Source organism: Apaloderma vittatum, unplaced genomic scaffold (assembly GCF_000703405.1).
Source record: "Apaloderma vittatum isolate BGI_N311 unplaced genomic scaffold, ASM70340v1 scaffold12700, whole genome shotgun sequence".
Classification (NCBI taxonomy): domain Eukaryota; kingdom Metazoa; phylum Chordata; class Aves; order Trogoniformes; family Trogonidae; genus Apaloderma; species Apaloderma vittatum.
The window spans coordinates 26,312-52,858 of NW_009692957.1; the positions used below are offsets into that span (position 1 = coordinate 26,312).

A 26,547-nucleotide genomic window follows, 5' to 3' on the forward strand; every position below is an offset into this window, starting at 1 on the left:
GGATCCCCCCCCTCTGCTCTGCACTGGTGGGGCCACCCCTGGAGGTGGGCCCAGGGCTGGGCTCCTCGGAGCGACAGAGACCTGGACACACGGCAGAGAGTGCGGGGAAGGGCTGCAAAGATGCTGAAGGGACTGGAGCACCTCAGAGCTGAGGAAAGGCTGGGAGAGCTGGGACTGCTCAGCCCTGGAGAAGCTCAGGGCGATCTTATCCGTGTGTATTAATCCCTGAAGGGAGGGTGTAAAGAAGACGGAGCCGGGCTCTTCTCGGTGGTGCCCAGTGACAGGACAAGAGGCAACAGGCACAACCCGAAACACAGCAGGTTCCCTCCCAACATCAGGAAAGGCGAAGGGAAGGCGGCCAAGCACTGCACAGGGTGCCCAGAGAGGTTGTGGGATTTCTGTTCTTGGAGCTATTCAACATGGTCCTGGGCAACCAGGTCTAGGTGACCCTAGAGCCAGGGAATATGGACAAAACATCCAGGGGTACCTACAAACCTCAGGCATTTGGGGATTCTGTGGTCTTGGTCACACTGTAATTAAAAATCCTGTACTATAAAGGAAACATTTTTGCACTGGCCTCACCAATCACAACTTTCCCTATCTTGATTTCTTAGTTTCGTTACAAATGCAAATCATACTGGACTAAGTGTTGGGATCCTTACTAAGATGTCACTAGCTTTGTTCACAGAAATCTCCCCTGGAGTCCACATTTTTCTTGAATACAAGCATCAGAAGTGGACCTAATGTTGTAATGACTCATAAAAATTTTACTTTTGGGGGTCAACTTTCCTTAATAATACTGAGTGTTCCTTTCATCCCACTGTTAGGAACGCACACATATCATTTCACCAGGGCATGGAGGAATCCATCCCAGACGAACCCCCGTGCTCCCACGCAGCCGAGACGGACCCTCCCTTCCCATGTGATGTCAAGGGGACTACAAATCGATCCATACCGTGCCCTGGAGGATGAACTTGTAGACCATGTGAATAATTAGGCAGGACCAGAAGACATGAAGCAGCTGCAGAGTTATCAGGAGAGCATTCACGAAGTAGTATCCAAAGAAGGGCTGGAATATCTCCATGGAGTAATAGTAGGTGTTATAGAGCACTCTGCAAGAGAGAGGGAATTGCGGTGCAGGGAAAGTGTTAGAAGGGCTGGAATTACGCCCCTGAAAGCTCTAGTCACAGAGGAAGGTTCAGGTCAGTCCCTTCCATCTTAAACATAACACGAGAGCCAACTCTCAGATCCCCACCAGAAATAAGCAGGGCAGAGCCACAGGCTGAGGACTCCTCTGCAGTATATCTCAGGACTTTAAGACCACTCTACGACCTCCAAGGCAGACCACCCTAGTTTACCCCAAGGCAGATGCAACAGCCACGTGGCACTGCAGCCTATGCAGAGGGCAGGGCCATATGCTCAAGGACTGAAAGGCAAAGACTATAGCAAAGACTCCAGCCCCCAGCTGTATTATCCTGCCTCTCAGAAGGCAGCTTTTCCATTTCCCTTGACTGTGACAGACTCACGTGTAGGGGAAAATGACCAGGCGGCTGATGAGGAAAACAGCTGAGAAGATCATAAAGAGGCTGTCACAAGTTTTTTTCCACTTCATGTAATTGAATATCTTAGTTGGCTGGAAGGAGAAAGAACAATAAAATAGCAGGCCAAGACAGTGCATCTGCACATGCTCCACGAGGCAAACGAGCCAGACACGACACACCATGCGCGCAGGTAACCGTGCCTCTCCCTGGCCCTCTGCAGGGCACCCTAGGCTGGGTCAGTACTGTTACGTCCACAAAACACCTAAATGCTTGGTCCGTACTGCACTGGACCAAAAGACATCCTTTGACTGAAGAGCACCTTTGCCAGGGTTTACCTGGCACGTAAGTTGCGGAGCTCACCTCGAGAAAGCAATCAGAAGCATCGTGAATCACCAGCACCAGCGTCCCGATGCGGATGTAGTTGCCACAGTACGAGAAACTGATGAGGAAGATGGTTGCAGCATGGTGGACTATCTGCTCCTTGAAATCCTGATGAGAAAGGGGACAGCAAAGAACAAAATACACATTGCACCTCCTCCCCTGGTCAAACCACGCCTCCTGCAGGTAGCAATGAAATCTCTGTACCTCTGCTACAAGGTCTTACTCAGGTAACTCTTTTACCAAACACATCCTAGAAACAGAGGCAACCAAGAGACCCAGGAATGAAGAGTTCTTGAGGATCTTGCAAGAAAGAACACTTCTTTCCTCAACCAGTATTGGTCTGATGATGGTGCAAATCAGAAGACAGAAGAATAAGATTCAGAGATTCAGTACAAATTCAATGTTAGGAGAGCTTCCCTTCTGTGGCAAAGCCGTGCCCACATCCGTCTCTGCTCTGTGCCCCTATTTGCACAATCATCTCACACCCCCAGGATCGCCGAAGACTTAGAACCTCCCTTTACTTCCAAGGGCATATTTGCAGCCTCAACCCACGTGGACGCCCATCAGCAGCACCCTGCCTGCCCGGGCACTGGCACCCACACACGCAGCTTAACTTGCAGAGAACCATCTCTTTTCCCATCTCTATGCTCAGTGTAGCCTAGAAGAGAACAATTTTTAAGTTCAGATTTTAAGTTGGCTTGAGAACTCTGCAGTAGTTTGCACCTTTCTATGCCAGAGTTCTTGTTCTCCACCTCCTAGAGGAGAGGGAAGCCAGTGACTGGACATGGGAATTCCTGGAAAGGAGCAGAGCCCCCCCAAACCTCAGACTAGTGCTACACGTGCCCTTGGAAATCACTCTCCCAAGTGTTCAGCTTGGGTCCTGTTTGTGCTTGGTTCTTCCCTGAGGCTGCACTCACCTTTCTCTTCACATCAAAGGGCAGGGTGAAGACCAGTGACCAGTAGAAGGAGAGCTCCAGCAGGTAGTACCAGAACAGGGAGGGCTGGAGTGGCTGGGAGAGGTAGAGAGACAGTGAAATACCCGTCAGATAAAGCAGAGCAAGGGCTGAAGTGAAGACTCCTTCCTAGAAAAGACAGTATCAGACAACCAAACCAACAAAACTGGTTCTTGCTGCTTCAGGGGGAAATACTCCAACTGAATTTACTAAATGTCATCTGTGCCCAAGGGAAAAGCAAATAGCGGGGGAAATTCCACTTCACCACACCATGTGGAACATTCAGGGAAGCACCAGGAAGATCCTGAATAGTTTTAGGATTTCTTCAGCACTGCTCAGATTCCTGAGCAGTCAGTACAGAGGTTTAAAAGCTACACAAACCAGTTCACTATGGTGAAATAGATAAGCAGCAACTGAATAAATCATTCCCTTTTTACGATTCAAGGAGATGCCTCAGAGACCTTGTACTCTATCACAGAATCTTCAGTTTAATCAAACTAACAGGGGGAAAGTGCAATCCTAGCGTGAACAGTAATTTGAATTCTTCTGGGTAATTTTCTTGGGATACTCCAGCTGGAAAACTAAAAACTTAGACCCACTCAGCAAGATATGTGCTATTTAACAAGGGTTTTTTTGCTGTTGCATTTAATACATTCTTTGATCTCGCTAATACACGTTTGTACTTGACCTTCCTTGCTCTTTGCCAGTGGGACATTACTAGCTCTGGTTTTGCTCTTTTTTTGTCTGGAAAGTGTGCACTGGGTTTACGTGGCACGGTTTTGGCAGCAGTGGGGCAGGAGCAGCGGAGTCTGTGAGAAGATGCCAGAAGTTGCCCCACATCCAACAAAGGCAGCTCCAGACAGCTTCAAGGTAGATCACCGGCCAAAGCCGAGCCCATCAGCTATGCTGGCAGCACCTCTGTGATGACATATTTAAAAGGGGTAAAAACTCCTGCGCAACAGCAGGACCCTTTCGTCATATTCTCTCCCTGCTGTCCAGTTGAGGATGGGGGGAGAGAGTGGCTTGGTGGCCACCTGGGATCCAGCATCACAGTGTGCTGGATTGGTTTTGAAAAGACAGGTATTCACAGAATCACAGAATCATGAAATGTTTGAGGTTAGAAGGGACCTCGAAAGATCATCCAGTCCAACCCCCCTGCAAGCTATGAGGATGATGTGGAAGACAGTGTCAAAGGCTTTACTGAAATCCAGATATTTACTGAAATCCAGGTACACCAAATGTACAGACCAGGATGCAAGCATGCGAGTGATCCTTTTAGTCTTACACTCCTATTCAAGCACCACCTGTTTGTATGATTTGACTTTTACACTGAACTATGGATTTGCCCCTAAAATTTCTGCCTTTGAGAGATGGTAGATTGTTTGCAGACTTGGCTCAAAGATACAACTTTGTTCTTCACTCATCTGTTCTGTTATGTTTCCACTGGCTCACACTGTTAAAACTGGCCAATACATTTCCCTTTACAGGTTTGCAACCTCAACGTGCAGTCCCAGGGTCGTGCTCTAACTTTTGACTGCCAGACCGAAAGCCCTGGAACACAGGCAGCCCTCTCTTTTGTCACTAATATAACCTGATTTTCAAAAGACATTGGAAGACAACACATGATTTATAACAGTAATTTTCTCTCTTGCATGACTCACCTGTTGTGGATATCCTGTCCAGCACTCTCTGTGGTCCCAAAACCACGGCTTCTGGAAAGAAAATGCAACATGAATATGAGAACGTCAGAGGAATTCTTGTCTTATGAACCACCCAACTCCTTTAGTTTGTTACTACTACAGATTTTGCTGTGTTTTATTACAGGCAGAGCTGGTCACACTGTCTGGAATTCAGTTGCCAAGAGATTTCCACGACAACCACCTGCAGCTGCTTGTGACACTGACAACTATTGTGCTGAAATTTCACCGGCTGCTTAGCCCGGCTCCAAATAAATTAGCTCAGGGAAGATTTCTACCAGCTTGCGCAGCCTTCTGCAAGTTTCGGGTGGTGGCAGCTATGTTTTTAATATATTAAAATATTATCATAACTATTTCATTAAGAATGTCTGTGGTTTGGACAACAACACTTGAGGGTGGTAAGACGGCTGAACACGTGTGTGTCAGGAACACGTTTTTTCCTCGAATGGTGAGGATCACGCTGCAGTCTGCTCCGTAATGAATCTCCGAAAAGAACCTACTTCCTTCACACTTCAGAGAAAATTGGTAGTTTAGAATGTGGCAGCTTCAAAACTGGCACAGAAATGCAGCAACATTGTTCTTCCAGCGTGGAGCAGCTCGGAGCCTTCGCTGTGCCCAGGTCTGATCCAAGCAAGCGTGTCCTAGAGCACACAGTGACAGAACAGACCCTAAGCCACATCTCTAAGGGTGATCTGCCGTACGAGTTAAATAAAGTTCCAGATTCCAGAGCTAAGAGCAAGAAGGCAACATTTCTTCTCGCACTGAGCACCTGCTGGTGCAATCAGGAAGGGCAGCAGAAGGTGGTGGTTCTTAGGAGCAGTAGGAATGAGGACTTGAGACAGGGGACTGCTGGCGGAGAGCGCGGCTGGCAGTAGGATTACAGCAACCATGGGTATGGGACCAGGAGAGGTGTGTGATAGAGAATCAGAGAGGACAAAGCAAAACCTCTGAAATGACTATGGCACACTGTGTTACCTAAACCAGAAAGGGATCCCAGATCCCTAAATTTCATCGTTCCTCTACTCTCAGCAAATAAAGCTGTTTTCTGACGGTGAGAGAACTTCCTGTTGTTATCTGCTACTTCACTGGCTCACGGCGCAGAGGTTCCTGCCACCCATCTAAAGCTACTAATATAGAACTTAAATATTTGCTTTTTTTCTAAGGAAAGCAGGGTGTTTCACAGAAAAAAAAAAAAAGGCATGTTAAATTATGACTTGTATTACAAAGGAAGCACACTAAAGTCAGGAAATGTCACCGGCAAATACGCCTTGTCACATTAATCCATTAATCACGACACATATCCAGAGGATGCCCAGTGCCCCTAGTCCCAGCCTAGTGACCACAGATCAGTGATCAGAGCAGGTGCGTGGCTTCCATCACCTCTTCTGCCTGTTGAGGCAGTTCAATTTGTATCAAGCAAACTCATTATTTATCAAATCAGAGACATGAGCCTGAACAAATCACTCCATGGGCAAGGAAAATTCATTAAAAAACTTACTGAATTGCAGCCCATGCTCCAAAGGAAGCCTGAGGTATTTACCTATGAACAGGCATTGGATACAACACACAAACAGGCCCTGCAGCTTCCGTCTCAGGTGTTTCATCCCCACCACACAGAAACGTGCTTTTGCACAATCCCAGTTGCCTTCTGCTTTCCTGAAGAAGAGGAAATCTCTCAGTTTTGAGCTGGAGCTTTTAAAATAAGTATGGTCCAATATGCTTGTGGTCTCCTAAGGGTGCTGTGCAGAGGATACACACTGACCTGGTGGGGAAGGCTCTCTAAGAAGTTCTGAAAGGACATGCTTGACAGCAAAACCTGCCATTCCGGCAGGCAGTGGGTAGGTAGAACAGCAGGTGGCACTGCTCGTGTACTCACATCGTACAGGACAGCAAGTCCAGTGAAGAAAGAAGTGATGTAGAATGTGAACCTCCAGCTACAAATAAACAAAATAAAGTAGGTTAGAAGCCCAGTCACTAATCACCAAGATGCAGTTCTGTTTATCTATCACGCTCATTCAAAGAATGACGCTATTAAGGCAAAGACACACATCAATGTGTTCGAGGTTTGCCCAGATCCCAGCAGGAGTGGTTCTTTGCATGACACCAGCACATTCAACAGGCTTCACAAAGAGCAATTCTTCTGCTCTACAGATGGCAGAAAATAGGAGAATCCCACTGACGAAGATCACCAGATAATCGTCCCACACATTCCCAGCACTAGGACATGCATGGGTGAAAGTCAAACAATGCCAATCCCTCTCTGAGGCTTTTGAAGATGAGGTCTGATAAACCCATTATCACACAAAGTAATTAATTACTGTCATGTTTGGTCTCAGTCAGGAGCTGGTAATGATTTACTCAGACTAATCCCTCACAGATATACGTAAGAATTGTTTGCCAAGTTCAGTGAAGAGGCAGGTCACACTGAATATACACACATATAGTAGGGAAGGTGGAGAATTTCGCCCCAATAGGATAAATGAGCTGTTAATAAACTAAACTCAGGAAATCTCCCAGGGAGTAAAACTGTCTAAATCAGTCCTTTAATCTCCCAAATCCCCGTAACAAACCAGAAATAACTACGTTTTGAGAGAGAGACTCCGCTTGTCAGTGAAAGCCAAGCTCCAAGACAGACACGAACTGTGACAATCGGAAGAACATTCTTCCTACCAACTGCAACTGGTGACAGAGGGCAGGGGGAAGAACACCATCAGAAAAGAATTTAGTGTTTACTATTGACTGTTACTATTTACTGCAAGTCAGCCGAGTGCAGGGAGCACTTAGATTTCACCTTGATGAAAGCAGATTAAGCACGGTTGCTTTACAGCTCCTTGTCCATAGGTTCTGTAAACATTTCTAACGGCAACTCTCCAGACTATTATAAACAAATAATACACATCCTGTTTTTTCTCTTCTTTTTTCAATTAGGGTTTTTAGGCAGGGGTTTTGAATGGAGCATGAGGTGATTATCTCAAAGCTGATACATACTCTGTGGATATACACAAATAGCATTGCAGATATTTAAAGATTTCTTTCACCTCAGTGGCTTTCCTGGAAGAATCTACTTACACACAGAGCAGAGCAGCCACTCCTAAGTAAGACATTTCACCCGAGCTCAGGAGAATCCTCCTTTACCGTGGAAAGCTTAGCCAGGACTAACACAAACAAAACCGGCTGATGTGAGATTTGTTTTGTGCCTCCACATAATAAGGAGGATTTACACAGCTGTTTCCAAGACGAGTGTTGCTCTTTGAAGAGCACAAGCTTTCACACAGGCCCCTTTTTCTACCACTATAAAAGAGTGCTGGTTTGGACTTTCAGGAAGCTGAAGTCAACTGACAGCAGAACACAATCTAGCCCGCTGCCAGTGATTTTGAAAGCAACGGTGTGCAGAACAATTTCAGAAAAAGCAGCACAAGGATCAGCTTGCACTGAAGCAAAGGGAAGCACCAGGAAAGGCCAGGGACAGGCTATTTGGGAGGCACCAAAACAGCAGCGAGAAGCAGTAAGATGCAAACAGTGGAGTTTTTCAGGTACAATCATGTTTCAAAGCAGAATGTCAGTCTCACCAAGTCAGAAAGAGAGGCCCTGTAAGGAATAAAGGTGAGCCAGGAGTAAAAGGAGACTTGGGAGTGAAAATAAACGGGAAAAGCAAGGAATGTTTCAGTAATAGAGAAGCAGCAGAGAGCTGAAGAAGAACCAGGTGGGGCAGGTGGGGCAGGGAAGATGTAGAATACTCTCACAGAACAACAGAACGTCAGGGGCTGGAAAGGACCTCTGCAGATCATCACCCAGAGCAGGTCACACAAGTACTCATCCAGGTGGGTTTGAAATCTCCAGAGAAGCAGACCCCACAACCTCTCTGGGCAGCCTGGGCCATGGCTCCGGCACCCTCATAGTAAAGAAGTATTTCCTTATGTTCAGGTTGAACCTCCTGTTTTCCAGTTTGTGACTTCTCTGTGGAGGGCAGAGGGCAGGCTGGGAGGCAGCAAAGCTGCCCCCAGGCTCAGCTCCAGGGAAAGGTCTTCACTGCTCGGGGCTGGTGCTCCCACTTACCAGGCCTCACAGAACTTCTTCGACAGGCTGGGTCGGTCCGCGTTCCTCCGGCGCCGGAACCACCTCTCCACCTTCCTCAGGGGCAGGTCACACTGTTTGGCTAAACTGACCAGCTTCCCCTGGAAAACAGTGAGGCGGCAGGATTCAGTTCCCAGGAAGGACAGAAGCGGTGACACGGGCATCTTGTCCGAGCCAGAAAACTGTTGTCCTTAGTGTAAAGACCTCAGATAGTAAAAAGTCTTTCCATCCCCCCTGTAGGCTGCTGGTCAGTAATGTTAAATACTGAAACTTTACATTTTTAATGTGAACTTCCCCAGTTTCACCTTTCAAACCCTGGTCTCATCTCCTCACACGAGCTAGGCCTTAGAGTTAGAACTATGAAAGAGGAGCAGTTTTACTGAGGAATGTGTGGATTTCACAGACAGACGGGCAAGAGAAAGGTCAGGGACCAGCACACAGCAAGTGTTGCTGAGAAGACGCCCTCTCCCTGCTGGGGCAAGGGCTGGCAGTGCAACCCAAAGGAACGGCTGTGTTTTCATTTTAGCCTCCATTCTTCTACCTCAAAGCTGGTGCCCAATGTCCTGCGGCTCCACGTGCCCTGCTGCAGCACCAACCACACCACGACAGCCTTGTCAAGGCAGCAAAGTGCTCATGCCAGGACTACCCATTGGGACTAGAACCTCAGCTCCCTGCTCATCCATCCTTGGTTACCGGTTAATGGCTATCGCTCCAAGGTCAAGAATGCCTGCAAGAAGGAGCCGAAAGAAAATCTCATTCTGCTCCCCACTACATGGGTCACATCCAGGGATCTCACTGACGAGGTTCAGTCCTGATACTGCCTCACAATTCACAATCCTGTCCCTGCTTTTTCCCTTAGTGGCAGCCATCAGAACTCTGGGTTATCTTACGAAATTTTTCAAGATCATTCTTTTTATCTGTCCTGGGAAAACTACCCCCTATTTGTGTTTGCAGTTTTCTGACGCTCCTTACAATGCCTGTGACCGTGGCCAAGGCTTCATGAGGCTTCCTGAAAGGCTGGTCTCCAGCTCGTAGACCGCCCAGGAACAGAACAACCCATTCCAGAATGAGGAGTATCAAACAATTCACACTGCTGACCTGCAAGGATTAGCTACATGGGAGTCAGTTCCAGGCAGCTGATGTGACAGGATTTGCTAAGACACGAGAAGAATCCCAGAATGGCCGGGGTTGGAAGGGACCTCTGAAGCTCATCTGGTCCAAACCTTCCTGCTCAAACAGAGCTACCTAGAACTGGGCGCTGTATCCTGACAGCGAAATCTCCCAAGGGCGGAGACTCCACAACCTCTCTGGGCACCCTGTTCCAGTGCCTCATGGCCAGGAAGAAAGTCTTTCCTGATGTTCAGAGGGAGCCTCCTGTGTTTCAGCTCGTGCCATGCATAAAGTGAACACAAGAGGGAACAGGAATTGTCACCATTTCCTCTGGGAGAAGAGCTTCCTCTTTGTAGAAGTTAAGGATCTAAATTAATCTGAATGCTACCTATAGAAAGCTGCTACTCCCACATGTTCCGAAGCAGAACTGATCGCTGATGGCCTCTGCAGAATGACCCCTGTGGCTGGCTGGACTCAGAGGTGCTTTGTTGAGCTTCCAAATAGGAGTGACGCTACCAAACTTCAGGATTCCAAATGGGATTTTATTTGGCTAAAGATACAAGGGCTAAATCTAGAGGAAAGCAAATGAAGCAAGGACTCACCTCATCAGGGTTCTTGCAGTGTGTACTGTAGAATGCTTCCAGCGTGGGGTTGGGCTGAGCTTTTGGTCTCTGCTTGTCTCTCACACCCAGTTTGCTACTGAGAGGCAGGGCTATAGCTCTGCAAAAGAAAAGATAAAGGTCCAGCCATAAACACAGTGATTTCTGACACCACAGCACTGTTAAAGCAGGACGTAGCACGTAACGGCTGCCTCTCACAGACTGAATCTAAGCACAAGTATCACGTCAAGCAGAGAAGACAGATGAATGGAGAAGTCAAACCCCCAAACTGACAGCAGAAACAGTGAGACTTGTATTCTATTGCCCTGAGCTCCGTGCTGTCTTATCTAAACCAGGATGAGGCTGGCAAGTGCTGCATCCTGCTTCGTCACCTTCTGAATTCACTGTGCCCCCGGGTGCCCAGGATTAGGGCACGAGGCCCAGGCTTGCAGACAGCCACGACAACTCTCACCGGTCCGTGGCTTGCCTGCAGCTTCTGCAGCGCACCTCACCGAGGACAAGGCCTAAACGTTGTTCACTGCTCAACCTAGAACCAACTGGCACCAGCCTGAACTACGGATGCGGCTGAGCATCAAGAGGAAGGCTCCACAGACGTGTGGTATTAACTCAGAAGAAACGTCCTGCCGAAGCAGGAGGCCACTTGGTTTTGCTGCAGCAGCTCACCTCCGTTTTTCCTAAGGCAAGTCCAACACTGGTTATAAAATAAGGACTCAGGAACTAGAAACCTAGTCACGAGGCACAGATGCTTACGCTAGCTGTGCATCTTCAGTCTTTCACAGTGAAACAAAGCAAAGAAAACATCTGCACAAACAGAAGCGAGTTACCAAGAAGTAACAAAAGTGGGCAAGGAATTGCAGCACTCAACAACTCAACTGCTCAACCTTAAGCTCTAGATCTTGGGTTTTATATCAATCAGTCCCTTGAAGTGGGCCTGGTATTTCTTTTCTAAAGGGAAGTCATTCGAAACAAACTCCCCTGAAGAGGAAGAGGTAATCAAGGTCTGTTGCTGAAGAACCTTACTGCACCTTCTTATCAGCCCACACTGAAATTTTGCAGGCACATTAAAAGGAAAGAGAACACTTCTGCCAGGTGTCAGTGCGTTGAAAAACTACTTAGAGTATCCCAAGTGATCTCTTAATTTTGTTTCATCCCAGTTTTCTCTCTTTCTCCTGCCTGCTAGTTTATGGTCATGGCATAAAATCTTACTATAACAGGGAAAAGCCACTTGCAGCTGACAGGGTGTAATTAACCAAAGTTACAATTACTTTGTTGTTGAGGTTTTGAGTTCAGCCACGAATTGTGGGACCAATCCTACTTTTATAGACATCATTGGGAAATCAAGGCCTGAAATACTTCTAAGGGACGTCTGTACATGCTGGATGTATGCTCTGACTCAGTGTTCAGTTAAATCGTGTTCCAAGCACAACCCTAGGAGGAGGAGGAGGATTGTACTGATTTCAACATCACAGATTCATCATCTCTGTTGCAGGGATGGTCTCATCACGGCACTTTGTCAGCTCTCTGGAAGACAGAAGGAGAAAGTCTGAGGACTAAACTGTTCCACCCTCCAGCTAGGTAAGGCAAGACACAGTCAGTGAGATGATTCTCATCTCCAGCCTACTTCTTCGTCCGTGAGCTTCTCTCACTTCACACAGGGAAACTCCTGCTAAGGCGTTTGGGTCAGCAACCACCAAAGAACCTTGTGCAAAATCTGCAAAACTTGAAATGTGAAGGGGCATAAATTCATACTGCCCCACCTTGCAAGAGTGGGCTACACTCCTTCCGCAGGGGCTTTCGGAGTTAGCGTGAGATACAAGAAATCATTTAAATTAGGGGGAATGGTGGGTCATCTTTTCCCCTCCCGCAAATGTTTTTTCATTTCTGAGGGTGCCGCTCTGCAAATACCTTCTAGTCCTACGAAACGCAGAACCAGAACTTCTATTCTTTGAAATAGAAGCCTCACACTTTGCTTTGTCAGGAGGCTGGCAGTGTGCTTCTGGAATAGTCTCCACCCTCTCTGGCTTGCAGGAGAATGCTCCATGTCAGTTAAACTGATGGTTCCGTTTGACACCAGATCTCGAGTCTCTACAGCGCTACTGTCCAAACTGAGCCAAGTCAGTTCACAGTTTTCATGCAAATTCTACGTGTCCCACACCTTCGCACAAAAAACCTGCCTGTAGAACCTAACAGGAGCAGACCCTTCCCAATTACGGATCAACAACAAAAGCCTCGGTGCAAACGGAATTGCAGAAAGATACATTTCAAAATGAAGTACTTGAAAAGGGTGTCATCGCCTTCTACCTTTTTTCTGATTCTGAGTTCAAGGATCTATTCCCCGCAGATCAACATTATCCTTTCTTTTAACGTACAACACATGGCTCACTGTACTTTCACAACCCTCCTAAGAGGAGACCTGATGCTTTGGACTAAAATCCTCCTCTAGCGCAATTTGGGATCTGGATTCAATTTCACTGGTGCTGGCTTTCAGGTCCCCAACAACACCCAAAAATCCCTGGTCAAGTCCAAAACTAGACCGTTCAATTTATGTACATTCTGTTTTTCAACTTTCTGCTTTACTCTCCCTCGGAGCACTTCCGTTTCCACATGTTCATCACCATACAGGCAAGAAACACTTTGCAACAGGAGTTGTGATTCTTTCATAACCAGAGCACTCCAGGAACTGGATTGTTACGGAAAAGGGTTCTCAAACATTATAAGAGCTGGAAGAGAAGCCAGCAGCCCTGCTTGTGGGCCTATGTCCAGGGAAAAGCTCTGCTAAGATGTACAGGTGCGTAAAGGGACGGGTGCAGGACATATCTCCTCGCAAAACAGTCTGGAAACATCAAAGGAAGGGCAGAAGTTGCCAACTCTTAGGTCCTCTCTTGTGTCGGGACATCATCGCCGACCACCTCCAGCACCCGCTTCAGTACTGGGGCAAAGATGAGGAGCACTGCAGCGGTAATGAGCCTCCTGCCCTCCAGCACCGAATGCCCCATCTTCCCACCTTCCCCAGAGCAAACTGGCTCACAGGAGAGTTGCTTCACTGAAGCGTGAGATTGCTCTTCTCCCCTAGGCTTGCTCCCACAACCTCCTCAGCTCTCCCAGGCCCCACCCAGCTACCACACGTTCTCACAGCCACCACCTCATCTACAGAGTAACTGGTTGTTCAAAGGATGTGGCTGCCTCAGCTTTGGCCAGTTCACAGAATCACAGAATGTCAGGGGTTGGAAGGGACCTCTGGAGATGATGCAGTGCAGCCCCCTGCCAGAGCAGGGTCACTCCGTGCAGGTCCCACAGGAACACCTCCAGGCGGGTTGGAAAGTCTCCAGAGCAGGAGACTCCACACCCTCTCTGGGCAGCCTGCGCCAGGGTGCCGGCACCCGCACAGGGAACAAGTTTTTCCCTGTGTTTTTGTGGAACCTCCTGTGCTCCAGCTTGTACCCATTGTCCCTTGTCCTGTCACTGGACATCCCTGAGAAGAGCCTGGCTCCATCCTCCTGACACCCTTTCCATATTTATAACCATGACTGAGGTCACCCCTCAGGCTCCTCTTCTCCAGCTGCAGAGCCCCAGCTCCTTCAGCCTTTCCTCCCCAGGAAGATGTTCCATCCCTCCATCATCCCTGGGGCTGCGCTGGGCTCTCTCCAGCAGTTCCCTGTCCTTTGTGAGCTGAGGGGCTGAGAACTGGACACAAGATTCCAGTTCAGCCAGCAGGTGCCAAGGGGAGGAAAATCCACACTCGAGGAAGCGAGTCCTTCCCAGGCTTCATCTCCGACCCAAGAAGATGGAACCATCGGCCCAAGCACAGTGGCTGATGCAGATGCTGAATGAGGGACCGAAGAAAACCCTTTGTGCTTCTCCTGCTTTCACAGGACATGGATAAACAACATGAACATGTTACAGATGTGAGATCTGATTTCTGAGATCCCAGAGCAGGCACCAGCAGGAACACAGAGTGGATCCAGAGGAAAAAGCACTTTGCACCTGATGCACAGCTCTACGTAACAGGCGAGGGGAGAATAAATTGCCAGAGGCCAAGCGAAAGCCACCAAAGCCAAACGTGTGTACTCGTCATACACACTCACTCAGACTCACAGACCAGATGTACAAACCTACACAGCCAAGGCCATCCACGAGGGGAACGAGAAATAACACACACATCCTCTCAGCCTGCAATTCTCAAACTTCGTGCAAGTGATTTTTACCAGGGCCAGCACCACTGTGCACACAAGGTAACGGAACAACAGCTCCACAGCTCCCATTCACTGGGGGAAGTCTTCTTCTCCAGCACGAATGGAATGTGAAAGAGTCTCGACTGAGAATGGGAAGATGTCACGCCGGAATAAATGGCTGGAGAGAGTCAGGACAAACAAGAACACAGCTCAGATCACTGGCTTGTAATTGGCACAGGTAAGAGTGGCGTGATTATAGGTTTCCTGTAAAATGGGCTTGTGATATTATCTTTTCCTAAGGGTGTGACAAGAAGCTTTTCTTTAATGAAGTTTGTGAATCAAAACAGCTTCAGAATTAATGAGTAGGACTAGGCCTATGGAAACACTCCCCGCTGAGGCAGTGCCTGGATGGGAAAGAAAACGAGCTTTTTATCGGGCCATCGGCATCTTCAAGTAGAAGAGAAGATACCTAGATTGGCTAGGAGCAGTGTGGCAGGAGGAAGGGGAATCAGGACACAGTCCCAGAAACACAGAACCGATGCAGAAAGGGACCTCTGGAGACCACCGAACCCACCTCGACTGCTCAGGAAGGCTGTGGAGGGCTGTGTCCAGCTGGGTTTCCAGTATCTCCACAGACAGAGACTTCACCCAGCCTCTGGGGAACCAATTCCCGCATTTGACCACCCTCACGGGGAAAAAGTGTTTTCTTACGTTTAGATGGAGCGTCACGCGTTTCTGCTTGTGCCCACTGCCTCTTGTCCTCTAACTGGTCACCACTGAGAAGAGTTTGGCTCTTTCTTCTTCCTGCTCCTGTCTGGTACTGGAGAGCCTAGGGCTGGACAGCCCTAACCAACACAGGGCACGGGGGCCGATTTCCAGCTTCCCGTTGCAAATGTGTCCAAGCCACTGCCCGGCAGTGCCTGCCTGCAGGCAGCCTTGTCTGGCACATCAACCAGGAAGAAACGTGAGTCACTGGTGTTTAATGGTTACTTACAGCCCCTTGGTTGCCACAGCAGTGGAGGTAACAGAGATGCCTTCGTCCCCAGGAAAAGCGCAGAATGAAACTCATGGAACTTAGGGAATGCATACTAAACACGTTGTTGACAAAGAAGACATTCAGATTCCTATTTGTATCATCATGAAATGGTTATTTAAAGAGTCATTCATGAATTTATGTCGATGTAAAAATACCTGCTATAGATTTAGTTACTATTCTTAAAAACAGTCTCACTTTTACAAACATTTCCAAGGGGTCCTTGTATCTCAGAGAATCTGCAGACGAAACATCTTTCTAGCCTAGACACATCTGCTTCCATCTTCTTCAGATAACAAAAACGTTTTCATTGTCATTTTTCCCCTCTTCCTAAGCTTAAAACCACTGTAGATTTGACTAAACTCTTTCCAAAGATTACCTCTTTAATCAGCAACTAGGAATAGGGACTTCAATCCAGTGAATTACCACGCTGAAGAGTATTCAAAGAGATGAAAAGGGACTTACCCTCAAGTCCTGAAAACGGCTGACACTGTGGCAAAGCTCAGTTATGCACCAGCAAATCGTGGGGTGTTGCAGGCCACACTAACTACTGGTTAAACTGCATAAAGCACCAGCATCAGCCCAGGACCTTTATGAAACTCAGAGTCAATGAACACTGCAAGGTTTCCAGCTACGCCTTTGCCATAATCCCCCCGTTCTCTGTGCAAAACACGCAGGTGACTCTGCCCAGAAAGCAGCAGCTACAGATGTCTCCGCATCGTATTCCCAAGGAAATGACTCCTGAGCCCAGCGCAGTGGCCAGTGAACCGCACACATTCCTTGTGTGGCTACGTGGGGCTGATTCTGAGGTCAGATGACTCAACACAACCCGAGGTGTCTCACTTGGTCTTGTCATGCCCCCCAGGCCCCCATTACCCAGGATAAATGAGACTTAACTGTGTTTGGAGAGTCTAAACACAATTTCTGCTGTACTCGACCCAGAGAGAGCAGGTAACGTGCAACACAACACAAACCAGCGTGTCTGCCTTCTAAAACACAGGCACAGACCTCGGGCACAGGGCCTATCACCTCTTGTAAGCGTAGGCAGTGACAGTGCTTTAGGGTTTGTGTTCTGTGTTCAACACACTTCTTGAGCCAGTACACAGGGCTGGAAAGAAAGAGCTGAAAAATGTACCTCAGTGGACTTCAAGCCCTGGGGTTTCTGCTGCTGCAGACCACGTCAGACAACAAAGACCACTTTTGGACCCAAACTGCCAGCACTACCCCTCAACCCCCCAAAGAGCACTAAATAACTCACCTTTCAAAGGCACAGCGAACGACAACCAAGGCTAAAGCAAAAGGGATGCTGAGCAGGAGATCCCAAGGCTGAGGGTAACGGACATCTTCAGACTCTTGCATGTCCTCCCAGGTGATTCCCGGGGGAAGCCAGAACTCGTGCTGCCACAGCCACTCGTTCAGAGCGCGTGCCATCCTGGAAGGAAGGGAGACAGAACGAACTGAGGACAGCGCTGCACACCGCAGACCTGTCAGCACAAGCTGCCGAAGCAGAGGAAGGATTACACCCTTGCTGAGGTTGCATTTGGCTGCGAAAGCAGAGGAGGTGCGGGACCTATCGGTGCCCAAGGAACTGATAACCTGTTCCCAGATTTCTATCGGGTGCTCACTGACTGACAGCTCCTGGCACAGAACCAAAGAAGGGCTATAACGGAGCGAAGCACCTCAGGATTCAACAGAACATTCGTGTCATTCTCAGCAGGATGAAAGGTTTAAGTTTAACGCTGCAGCTTTGCAGGTCCCCTTCCACAGAACTGACAGCTCTGTATCGGAAGGAGGCAGCAAGTCTGGTCCGGGGCTGGCTGCCAGCTGTCCTGTCACATACACGTATCCTTATTTTTGATCTTTTGTATTTGTTTATGTATTTATTGTAGCTCTACTCACACACTACAATTCCACTGTGTGCATATGTGCATATGCATGCAGCATAACTAGTATTACTCTCAGATTTCTCCTTTAAAAAAAGTAAAATCTATCTTGTCCTTTAAAGGATTCAAGAAATTACTTCAGGTAAGAAGTTTTGTGCTAACCGGTAAACTGGATTCTCAATGTAATCTTACAGACCACTTCTGGAGGTGGGATTTACACACATGATCAGAGAATTTAGCAGCGTGCAAGAGAGGGGAATGGCTGGAATGAAGCATCCATCACAGGCTGCACTTGATGATCTCGGAGATCTTTTCCAGCCTCAGCAATTCTGTGATTCTGTAATCCAGCAGGAAAATACTGTTGCTGGACAATTCCACCTCACGCACAAATGGAAGCTGCACTGCTCCCCAGCGCAGGCTGCTCCTTCTAGCTGGTAACAACAAATACCCCAGACGTGAGCTCTGAACAGAAGTCAGATCTGTGCAGGCCCGGGAGAGGAGAGGAAGCATGGGAATGAGGCGCCCACTGTGATCATCCGAACAGCCCACGGGAAACGCCGCATTATGAAACAAACGGTAAAAGCCTGTAATTTAAGTGTCTGACCTGAGTACCATAAAGCATCTCACCTGGCAGAGGCCCAAACCCTGGCCCCATTTGTGCAAGAACTGCCTAACACATCGAAAATGAATCACACTTTTGATTCTGAAGATATCTTTAACTAACAAAGAAACTACTTCTCAGTTAAACTGAAGATCTGCCTTACCTCAGACTTCTGCAGAGTCTAAAGGGATATTGTTCGAACTGTAATGACATTTCTTGATTTGGACTTTAGGACTCACCTCAATGCGTCTTTGGATCCAACTACAACCAGGAAGAACAGAACCCAGTTTCTTCAGATCTGACTGTCATTTCTCCTTGGGCATGCTCAGCCAGTGTGATGACAAAGCCCATTATAAATACAGGTGTAACTGAAACCAGGTGGATCCAAACCTTCTGGCCATTTCAGATATAGAGAGCAGGAAAACAATCTCCCCTTTTCCCCAAGAGAAAAAGGAAAACTCCTGCTAAAGACACATCCTCCTCCCTGCACTCCCTGATTTCAGCTTTTGGCACCAAAACCCACAACAAAAAAATACCTCCTAGAAATCAGAAGACTGGTATTCTGCAGAACTGGTATTCTGTAGAACCGGTATTCTGCAGAACTGGTATTCTGCAGAACTGGTATTCCGCAGAACTGGTATTCTGCAGAACTGCAACCACAAGATGGGGCAGTAAGGCTGATACCCAACTTCAGGAGCACCAAGAAGAACATCCAGGTCTTTCACCAGCTTTCAGTTTGACAAGAATCACAGTATTTCCTTTCTGGGGCAGCTTCTGGGACTCTGGAAACTGTGAGTTTGCTCCCACTTTCGGGCTGTTCTCCATCCCTTCTGCTAGCCCTCCTTTCAGTGCAATGTCTGGACAAAAAGCACTGGCAGGTAAAACAAAAGTAAAAAAGGTTTAGAGACTCTTCAAATTCTGTTTTAAGAGCCTGGCAATTAAGCAGGAAGAGTTTCTGCCTGCAAAATCTTGAGTCTCTACAACTCTCTGGGGCCTAGAGGGAACCTGACCTCCCCCATCAAGACTGTTTTAAGGTGGGAACATCTACTGCCCGCTCTGTCGTCTCCTCCTCCAGCAGGGCTGTGGGATCCTTTAGCGGTAATCCTCCTTCCATCTGGCCTTTGGTGGTTCAAAGGCACCTCAAGCCAGGACCACGGGACACTGGTGACAGGGCTCACTGCGCATTAAAAAGAGACCCTAGCTGAAGCACCCAAAATGCTGGAGAAATCTCTGCAGACTACTTAATAAACATGCCATTAACCAGCTTAGCTCCATTTGGGTGACACAGACACAAGCCCATGGGACAGGCTGGCTGTCCCCGAGTCTGTGTGAAGGCAGGTTTCTGCACAGAACTCTACAGTCGTAGAGCAGAAAGTGTCTTTGTAGAAGCAAACTGTATGAGCATGGGCTAGGTCTATGAAGAATTCAACTTGCTATCCCTGTGAAGCGTGGTCACAGTGTTCCAGAGCAGCTTGTGCCCTCCAGGTAGGTCCTGGACACCAGCTCAGCAGGTTCAGACAACCCAGGCAAAGTGTCTGAATTACAAAATGCTTTACAAGGCATGAAGGACAGCAACCTCAAAAGTGTTGGCAAGCTTTCCCAGCTGCTAAAAATCTCAACTCTAGTCAGAAAAAGCATCAGGAATATTTAGAACTACAGAGAGAAATTACACTTCCTCCCTGAGCAACCTCAAAAGTGTTGGCAAGCTTTCTCAGCTGCTAAAAATCTCAGCTCTAGTCAGGAAAAGCATCAGGAATATCGAGAACTACAGAGAGAAATTACACTTCCTCCCTGCCCCAGCTCCTCAGAAAAGTTCTGTACCACAGGCTCACCCCCTCTGCACGGGCACCCCAGGGGACAGCTGCCACAGCCCCTCGCTTTGCAGTTACAGAACCAAGGATTCTCCCTTCAGAACTCTATATATCTGCCAAGGATTCTCCCTCCAGAACTCTATTATCACGAAGATGCTACACTAGGTAAGGGACAGCAGCTCAGCTCTGCTCTGCTCAGCTCTCCGGGCAGTACAGAAAAGAAATCTTGCCATTTGCTCAGGGGAAACACTCTCAGATTCAAAGTGCTCAGGAAGCAAGAGCCACTATCCAACCTGCTCTCGTGTGCTAACTCTGTATAGTCAGGATCACCTTCTCGGAAGATTTCTTTATCTCTGCAGCTATCTTTACACATCGCAAATGTACAGAAAAGGGTACAGTGTGAAGCAGCATGTCAACCCTTTGTGATTCACACAGGCTGAGTGCCCAAGTCAAAGCTGAAGACACTGGTGTGTCCAAAACGCCCTTTGAGCACCCACAGAAAAGCGTAAGTGGGTCCATTTCTCCTCAAAAGCTCTTTATGCCTCACAGAGCACCCCGCATTATTAATTGTAGTTTTATAATAATATACAGGATGAAGTTGTCCAGTTCTGAATACATGTGTAACAGAGAGACAGCCTCTCACAAAAAGAAGAGTTCAACTAGAACAAAGGAGAAAAACAACAGTGCACGACACTCTGCTGACACTAAACAGATCAGCACTGGGATTTCACAAAGAGGAAAGAAACTAATAAATGTAGAAAGAACAGCACTAAGTTTCTTGTAGAATACACATGTAAGGATGAAATCAGGAACAGAGGAGTATCCACCAAAGCTCCTTTCAGCTGACACAGCCAGGTGCTCCTGCAGCAACGAGACTCTGAGCAGCCCAGCAGCCTTGGCCACTGCATTCGCTTTCTTAAGTCTTGCCTTTCTCGATGATTTATTTTTCAATTAAACTTGGTGGCTTTACCTAAAACCTCAGAGTTTCAAAAGTCTCTGCTGCCAGGCTGCGCTGAGCTGGTGAGCAGGACCGCACCGGCAGGACCTGCACGCGGCGGCAGAGCAGCACTGGGGGGCCTCGAGCCCTCGATCAAGAACACGACTGTACTGAACCCCTCTTAGAGACAGATTTGTGTATGGTTTCACTTTCAAAGCAGAACTATTTGAGAAGCACGGCACCTAGCTAGAAAGGTTACTCCTTGTCTCACAGGTAAAACAGCTAAGCAGGTTCACCCAGAAAACCTGTTGCTCACATCTTCAAAGAGTCATTTTGCTGCTTCCCTTACAGAATCTGCTCCCAAGCTAAACATTAATATATAGGCACATAAACACTCAGATACCTTTACATAAGGGAATACAGGAGATAAGGGTGGAGAAGAAAGAAAGAGAAGACTCAGAAGCCTTTGTAACTGCCCACTGTAGAAGATCAGGTTCAAGACTGTCTAAGGAACCTGAAGGTACACAAGTCCCTGGAGCCTGATGAGATGCATCCGTGCACCCCGAGGGAACCGGCAGATGAAGTTGCTAAGCCACTAGTCATCATATCTGAGAAGTCTTGGCAGTCTGGTGAAGTTCCCACTGACCGCAAAAGAGAAGAAAAATTTAGAAAGAGAAAAGAGGAAGACCTGGGGAACTACAGGCTGGTCAGTGTTACCCTGGTGCCCGGCAAGATCATGGAGTGGATCCTCCTGAAAACTATGTGAGGGCTCAGGGAAAACAAGGAGGTGACTGGTGACAGCCAGCGGGGCCTCACCGCGGGCAAGTCGTGCCTGACTAACTTGGTGGCCTTCTACAACAGGGTTACAGTGTTGGTGGAGAAGGGAAGAGCAACTGACGTGATCTACCTGGACTTGTGCAAAGCACCTGACGCTGTCCCACGCAACGTCCTTGTCTCTGAACTGGACGGACAGGGATGTGACGGATGGACCACTCGGTGGGTGAGCACTTGGCCGGACGGCCCGCTTCAGGAGTTGCAGTCAGCAGCTCGATGGCCGAGTGGAGACCGGTGACAGGTGGCGATCCCCAGGGATCAGACCTGGGACTGGGGCTGTTCAACATCTTTGTCGGTGACGGGGACAGGCTGGAGAGGTGGGCCTGTGCAAACCCCACAAAGCTCAAGAAGGCAGGGCAAGGTCCTGCCCCTGGGCTGGGGAAATCCCAAGCACAAACCCAGGCTGGGCGATGAGGAGATGGAGAGCAGCCCTGTGGAGAAGGACCTGAGCTGGCAACGTGCGCTTGCAGCCCCAAAAGCCAACCCCATCCTGTGCTGCATCAAGAGCAGCGTGGCCAGCAGGCCCAGGGAGGGGATTCTGTCCCTCTGCTCAGCTCTGCTGAGACCCCCCCTGCAGTTCTGCGTCCAGCTCTGGGGCCCCCAACACAGGAGGACATGGACCTGCTGGAGCGGATCCAGTGGAAGCCACAAAGACGACGAGGGGCTGGAGCACATTCCGTGCGAGGACAGGCTGAGGGAGCTGGGGCTGTTCAGCCTCCTAAAGGGGAGACCTTAGAGCGGCCTGCCCGTGCCTGAAGGGGCCACAGGGAAGCTGGGGGGAATTCTTTATCAGGGAGTGTGGTGATGGGACAATTGAAAGAGAGTAGATTTAAATTAGGTATCAATTCTTTTCCGTGAGGGTGGTGAGGCACGGGCACAGGGTGCCCAGAGCAGCTGTGGCGGCTCCTCCCGGGCAGTGCCCAAGGCCAGGCTGGGTGAGACCTGGAGCAACCTGGCCTGGCGGGAGGTGTCCCTGCCCGCTGCAGGGGAGTCAGAACGAGATGATCCTTAAGGTCCCTTCCAACCCAAACCATTCTCCGATTCTACCAAACGCACAACTCTGCACACTGTGCTATTCCAGGTCACCTCCTGCCTCTGGCACTGGCGACGAAGGCCTTCCAGTTCTTCATTATACCAGAGACGTTGCACCGTCTGCAGCTGGATGACACAGCTTTGGGGGTGGACAATGCCACAGGGCCAAACATCCCCAAGTGGCCCTGGGCCAAGCCAGTTAAGTCTGCCAAGTCTTATTATCTTAAGCCCATCAAGCTAACGACGTCGCTGGCAGAACCAGCACGGGTATTCCTGCAGAAGAGTTCCCGGTACAGCCAGTTTTCCCAGGACGTAATTACCCACCAGCGGCACAGCAGCGCCATGGGGAGAAAGACGAGTTAAAGTGGAAGCACATTCCCAGAAGGATGTGCTTTAATCGCTTCCCAATTCGACTGGCTTTATTTACTCCATGGGGCTACTGCTGAAATAATTAACTCTAAAAAAGGTCTCGGTATGCCGGAGACCAAAATGGAGAGGCTTGTCCTTTCTTTCTGAGCAGTGGCTGCGGTCAAGAAAGAGAGTCCTCTGCACACTTACAAAGGTTCCTGTTATTTCAAACTGGAAGAGCATTTGTGTTCTAGTTCTACTCTGGTCCGGACTTCCTGAATTGGGGTTACCACTGTGCACTACGCATTTGAACCCTTAATTGATTTTGCTAAGAAATCGATTACTTGAGAATTCCATGCGTAAATCCTCTCCTGACAGCTCTTCTACGCTGTTTCTTACCTACCTGACACTTCCCATACTCTGGATTCCACGTTAATTAAAACTACCTGTTACAGCAACACCACAGAAGTTACTAGTTCAGACCTCAAGTTTCCTGCACCTCTCTTACACAGAAATAATTATTTTAAGCAAAGCTCAGATTAGCATGACATAGGCTGTCTTTTGAGCACCCATATCATATTTAATCTATTAATCTCAGTCTCCAGAGGGTTCTTGTATAGGTTTTTTTTTTCATGTAAAAACTTCACACAAAAGATGCTTTGCTGCAAAATTCTTACTACTTTCAGCCCACTGAAATGGAGATTAGCTCGTTCCAGTCTCCTGCCTGAAAGGAATACGTTAACTGTTTCAAATTTCACTTCAGTTTTGTCATGTTTGTTTCCATTTCCTCATCCCCGTTAGCTCTCCGCTTGCTTTTGGATATTGCTTTATCCATAACAACATTTCTTTTGCTTGAGACCCTTCTTAACTATCCCTCTGTTGGGTCTTCACCATTTCAAGGCTGGTCCTATCATCACGAGAATTTAACCATGGATGGACAGTGTCCAAGGGACTCAGCTGAAATCTGTCAGTTAAGAAGAATGCCTCTCGAAGAAATGTCCTCCCATGGCAAAAAGAAAAAAAAAAAAAGAAGTGAAAATCTTTCCTTTTAGTTCAGTCCATGAACGATCTGCCAACCTTCACTCTCCTGGCATGCCTTCTTCTCACTCTCTTTGTCAAAGTGACTTCCCTACAAAGCCCACCACCACCTACACCTCCATTTCTTTGAACTTGTTTTGGAGATTCTGAGCCTGCTTGCTCTCCCATAACTGATGCAGAATCTCCAACCATATGGGACAGATTCTGGCATCAGTCTTGGGTACACATCTCTTTTCACCTGCTGCTAATTCTGATTTCTTTCTCCTCTGTTCCCCAGCTTTCTCAGCTCTTTCTCTTGTGATTCTGAATACCCTTGTCTTTTCCCTAAACCCACAACTTCTGTTCCTTCTCCCTTTCGTTTTTGAATGAAACGGTTTTTAACTCTGACTAGCAGTGAAAGAAACAAAATCATAATCTCCTTCCCTTTGTAACCATCAACATCATGTTCTCCAGGCTCACCCTCCCCATCCAGACTTGGTTCTTCACATCCTCTTCTTTCGAAGCCGGCTGAAAGCTCGAAACTGTTTGTGCAGCCTTGTTTTTCCACCAGGGACCAGTTATCCTCAACTTCCTCGCTTTCAGACGCCCTCCTCACTTAGATCTACCAGCTGACATTTCCTATCAAATTGCTCATGCACGAATAAACTCATTTTGCAATTCTTCAACTTGTTCAAGCAACTTCGCACTATGGGCACACTTCCACTACCACTCCAAGAGAAGCTTGACTCTTCACCGCTAGCTTTGAAAAGCAGAAAGGCAAAATTCACCTCCATAACGGACTAAGAAAACACCTTTTCAGCCCACCGAGAGCTGGGCTGCTCTGCCTCGGTTCAGAGACTCTCCAGCTTTGCACGACCATCAACCCTATCGCAGCATTTGGTGCCGGCTGCTCATGGGCTGCTCTCTTCAAAGCAACCATTTTCACACACACTGCCTTTTGGAAGACCTCTGTCCCAGAAAAAGCATAAAATGCCCAAATAAATGCTAGAAACCACAGAGAGATGTCGAGCAAGCAGACAGACTTGCTTCCCTCCATCTCCGGTGAGTAATACTCTCTTCTTCCTCACCCAGCACCAATGACTTACTAACTCCCCTACCTTGTGCGCTGCTCGCCAGCTCCTTCGCTGCCAGGCTGCTCGGAGTGCCGAGCGCTTGGCTCCTGAGCGGACTGTCAGGTAGGACCGACAGCAGGACTTTCAGGCTGATGTCAGTCATCATGCAAATCAGACAGCTCTTCTCATTCCATTAGCCCTCACCGAGGCGGATGACTACAAAGCCTTCGTTCTTCTCAGTGAAAAACAAGGACTGGATTAACCAGTTAAAAACAAGGCGAGAAAAGGCACCGAGTACCTCCAGCTTCCCCGGGTCTTTGGGTGCTCGGAGTAGGGGGCCCCAATTTTTCTTCTCCTTCCTCTTGCTGCCAAGGTACTTGCAGAAGCCCTTCTGCTCACCCTTCACTTCCCTCACTCCAGCTGAGCTTTGGCTTTCCCAGCACCGCTCTTGTATGCACTGGCAACAATTCTATGCTCCTCCTGCCCAACCGTCCCCCACTGCCACCTTCTCGATACTTCCATCCTGTGTCTGAGCTCAACAAACAGTCCCACGTTCATCCTTGCTGGCCTCCAACCATTTTTGTTTGCCTTCCTGCATGTTAGGATGGACAACGCTTGTGCTTGGAGAAGGCTCTCCTGGAAGATCTACCGGCTGCCTGGGCCCTTTTGCCTGCCAGGAGAGTCTCCCACAAGACCCTGCCAAGCAGATCCCTGAACGAGCCAAAACCTACCTGTCTGAACTTTAAGCAAACCCCAAGAAGGTACAGGCACATTTCGCAACGCCACAGCTGTTCCTGCCATAGTGCTCCTCCAGGAACGTGCAGGTGCTTCCCTACTAAGGCTGAAGAACTGCAACATTCGCTGTCAAACTAGTTTCAAAAACAAAGTGCTGTGTTAAATTAACAGTGTAACAAGCAGCAGAGACAAAAGCTGGAGGCCTTTGCAGGCTCTGTCTGGCACCTACCCCATGGCTATATTACTAAATGAAGTAACATTCCTTTATTTCCAGTGCACGGTGAGGTAGCATCAACCTCGTTGTCCTTACACTTGGGGACAACCAATATCCTGCTACTGAATGCTAACACCACAAACAAAAAAAATTTCAACAAATAAACACTGGAAGGCTGCGTGCTGATTGTTTGGGTAAGGCACAAGAACAGCACATTCCAGCATCACTTGTGAAAAATTACATGTAAGACAAAATTAGCATCCAAGTAAGGCAACTGAGGCCCCCAAAGTAGTTCTTTCCTTCATTCCTTCTTCTAATGCCTGCTATTTCCTCTGGTCTCACGGCAGAAATAGCAGGCACTGGCTGACATCACTCAACAGAACTGACAAAGAAAATTTGCCACAGGCCACAGTGACCTAAGAATTCAAGTTGGAAGATCACACAGAGGAATCAAGAGGGAGCTTAGATCCACCTGAACCGC

The 26,547-nt window shown here is 48.2% G+C and overlaps 1 protein-coding gene across 1 annotated transcript in view; it reads right to left on the reverse strand.

Annotated features, from left to right (window-relative positions):
- LOC104278632 (ceramide synthase 4-like) overlaps positions 1 to 17,012 on the reverse strand; it is a 19,571-nt gene extending 2,559 nt beyond the window's left edge. Inside the window, exons 1-9 of the mRNA XM_009875695.1 lie at positions 16,840 to 17,012; positions 10,359 to 10,476; positions 8,629 to 8,747; positions 6,449 to 6,506; positions 4,537 to 4,587; positions 2,840 to 2,932; positions 1,902 to 2,030; positions 1,527 to 1,633; positions 956 to 1,112 (exon numbers count right to left, since the gene is read on the reverse strand). Coding sequence (XP_009873997.1) covers positions 956 to 1,112; positions 1,527 to 1,633; positions 1,902 to 2,030; positions 2,840 to 2,932; positions 4,537 to 4,587; positions 6,449 to 6,506; positions 8,629 to 8,747; positions 10,359 to 10,476; positions 16,840 to 17,012 — 1,005 coding nt within the window. The remainder of the gene's footprint in view (positions 1 to 955; positions 1,113 to 1,526; positions 1,634 to 1,901; positions 2,031 to 2,839; positions 2,933 to 4,536; positions 4,588 to 6,448; positions 6,507 to 8,628; positions 8,748 to 10,358; positions 10,477 to 16,839) is intronic.
- Positions 17,013 to 26,547: the final 9,535 nt, after the last annotated feature.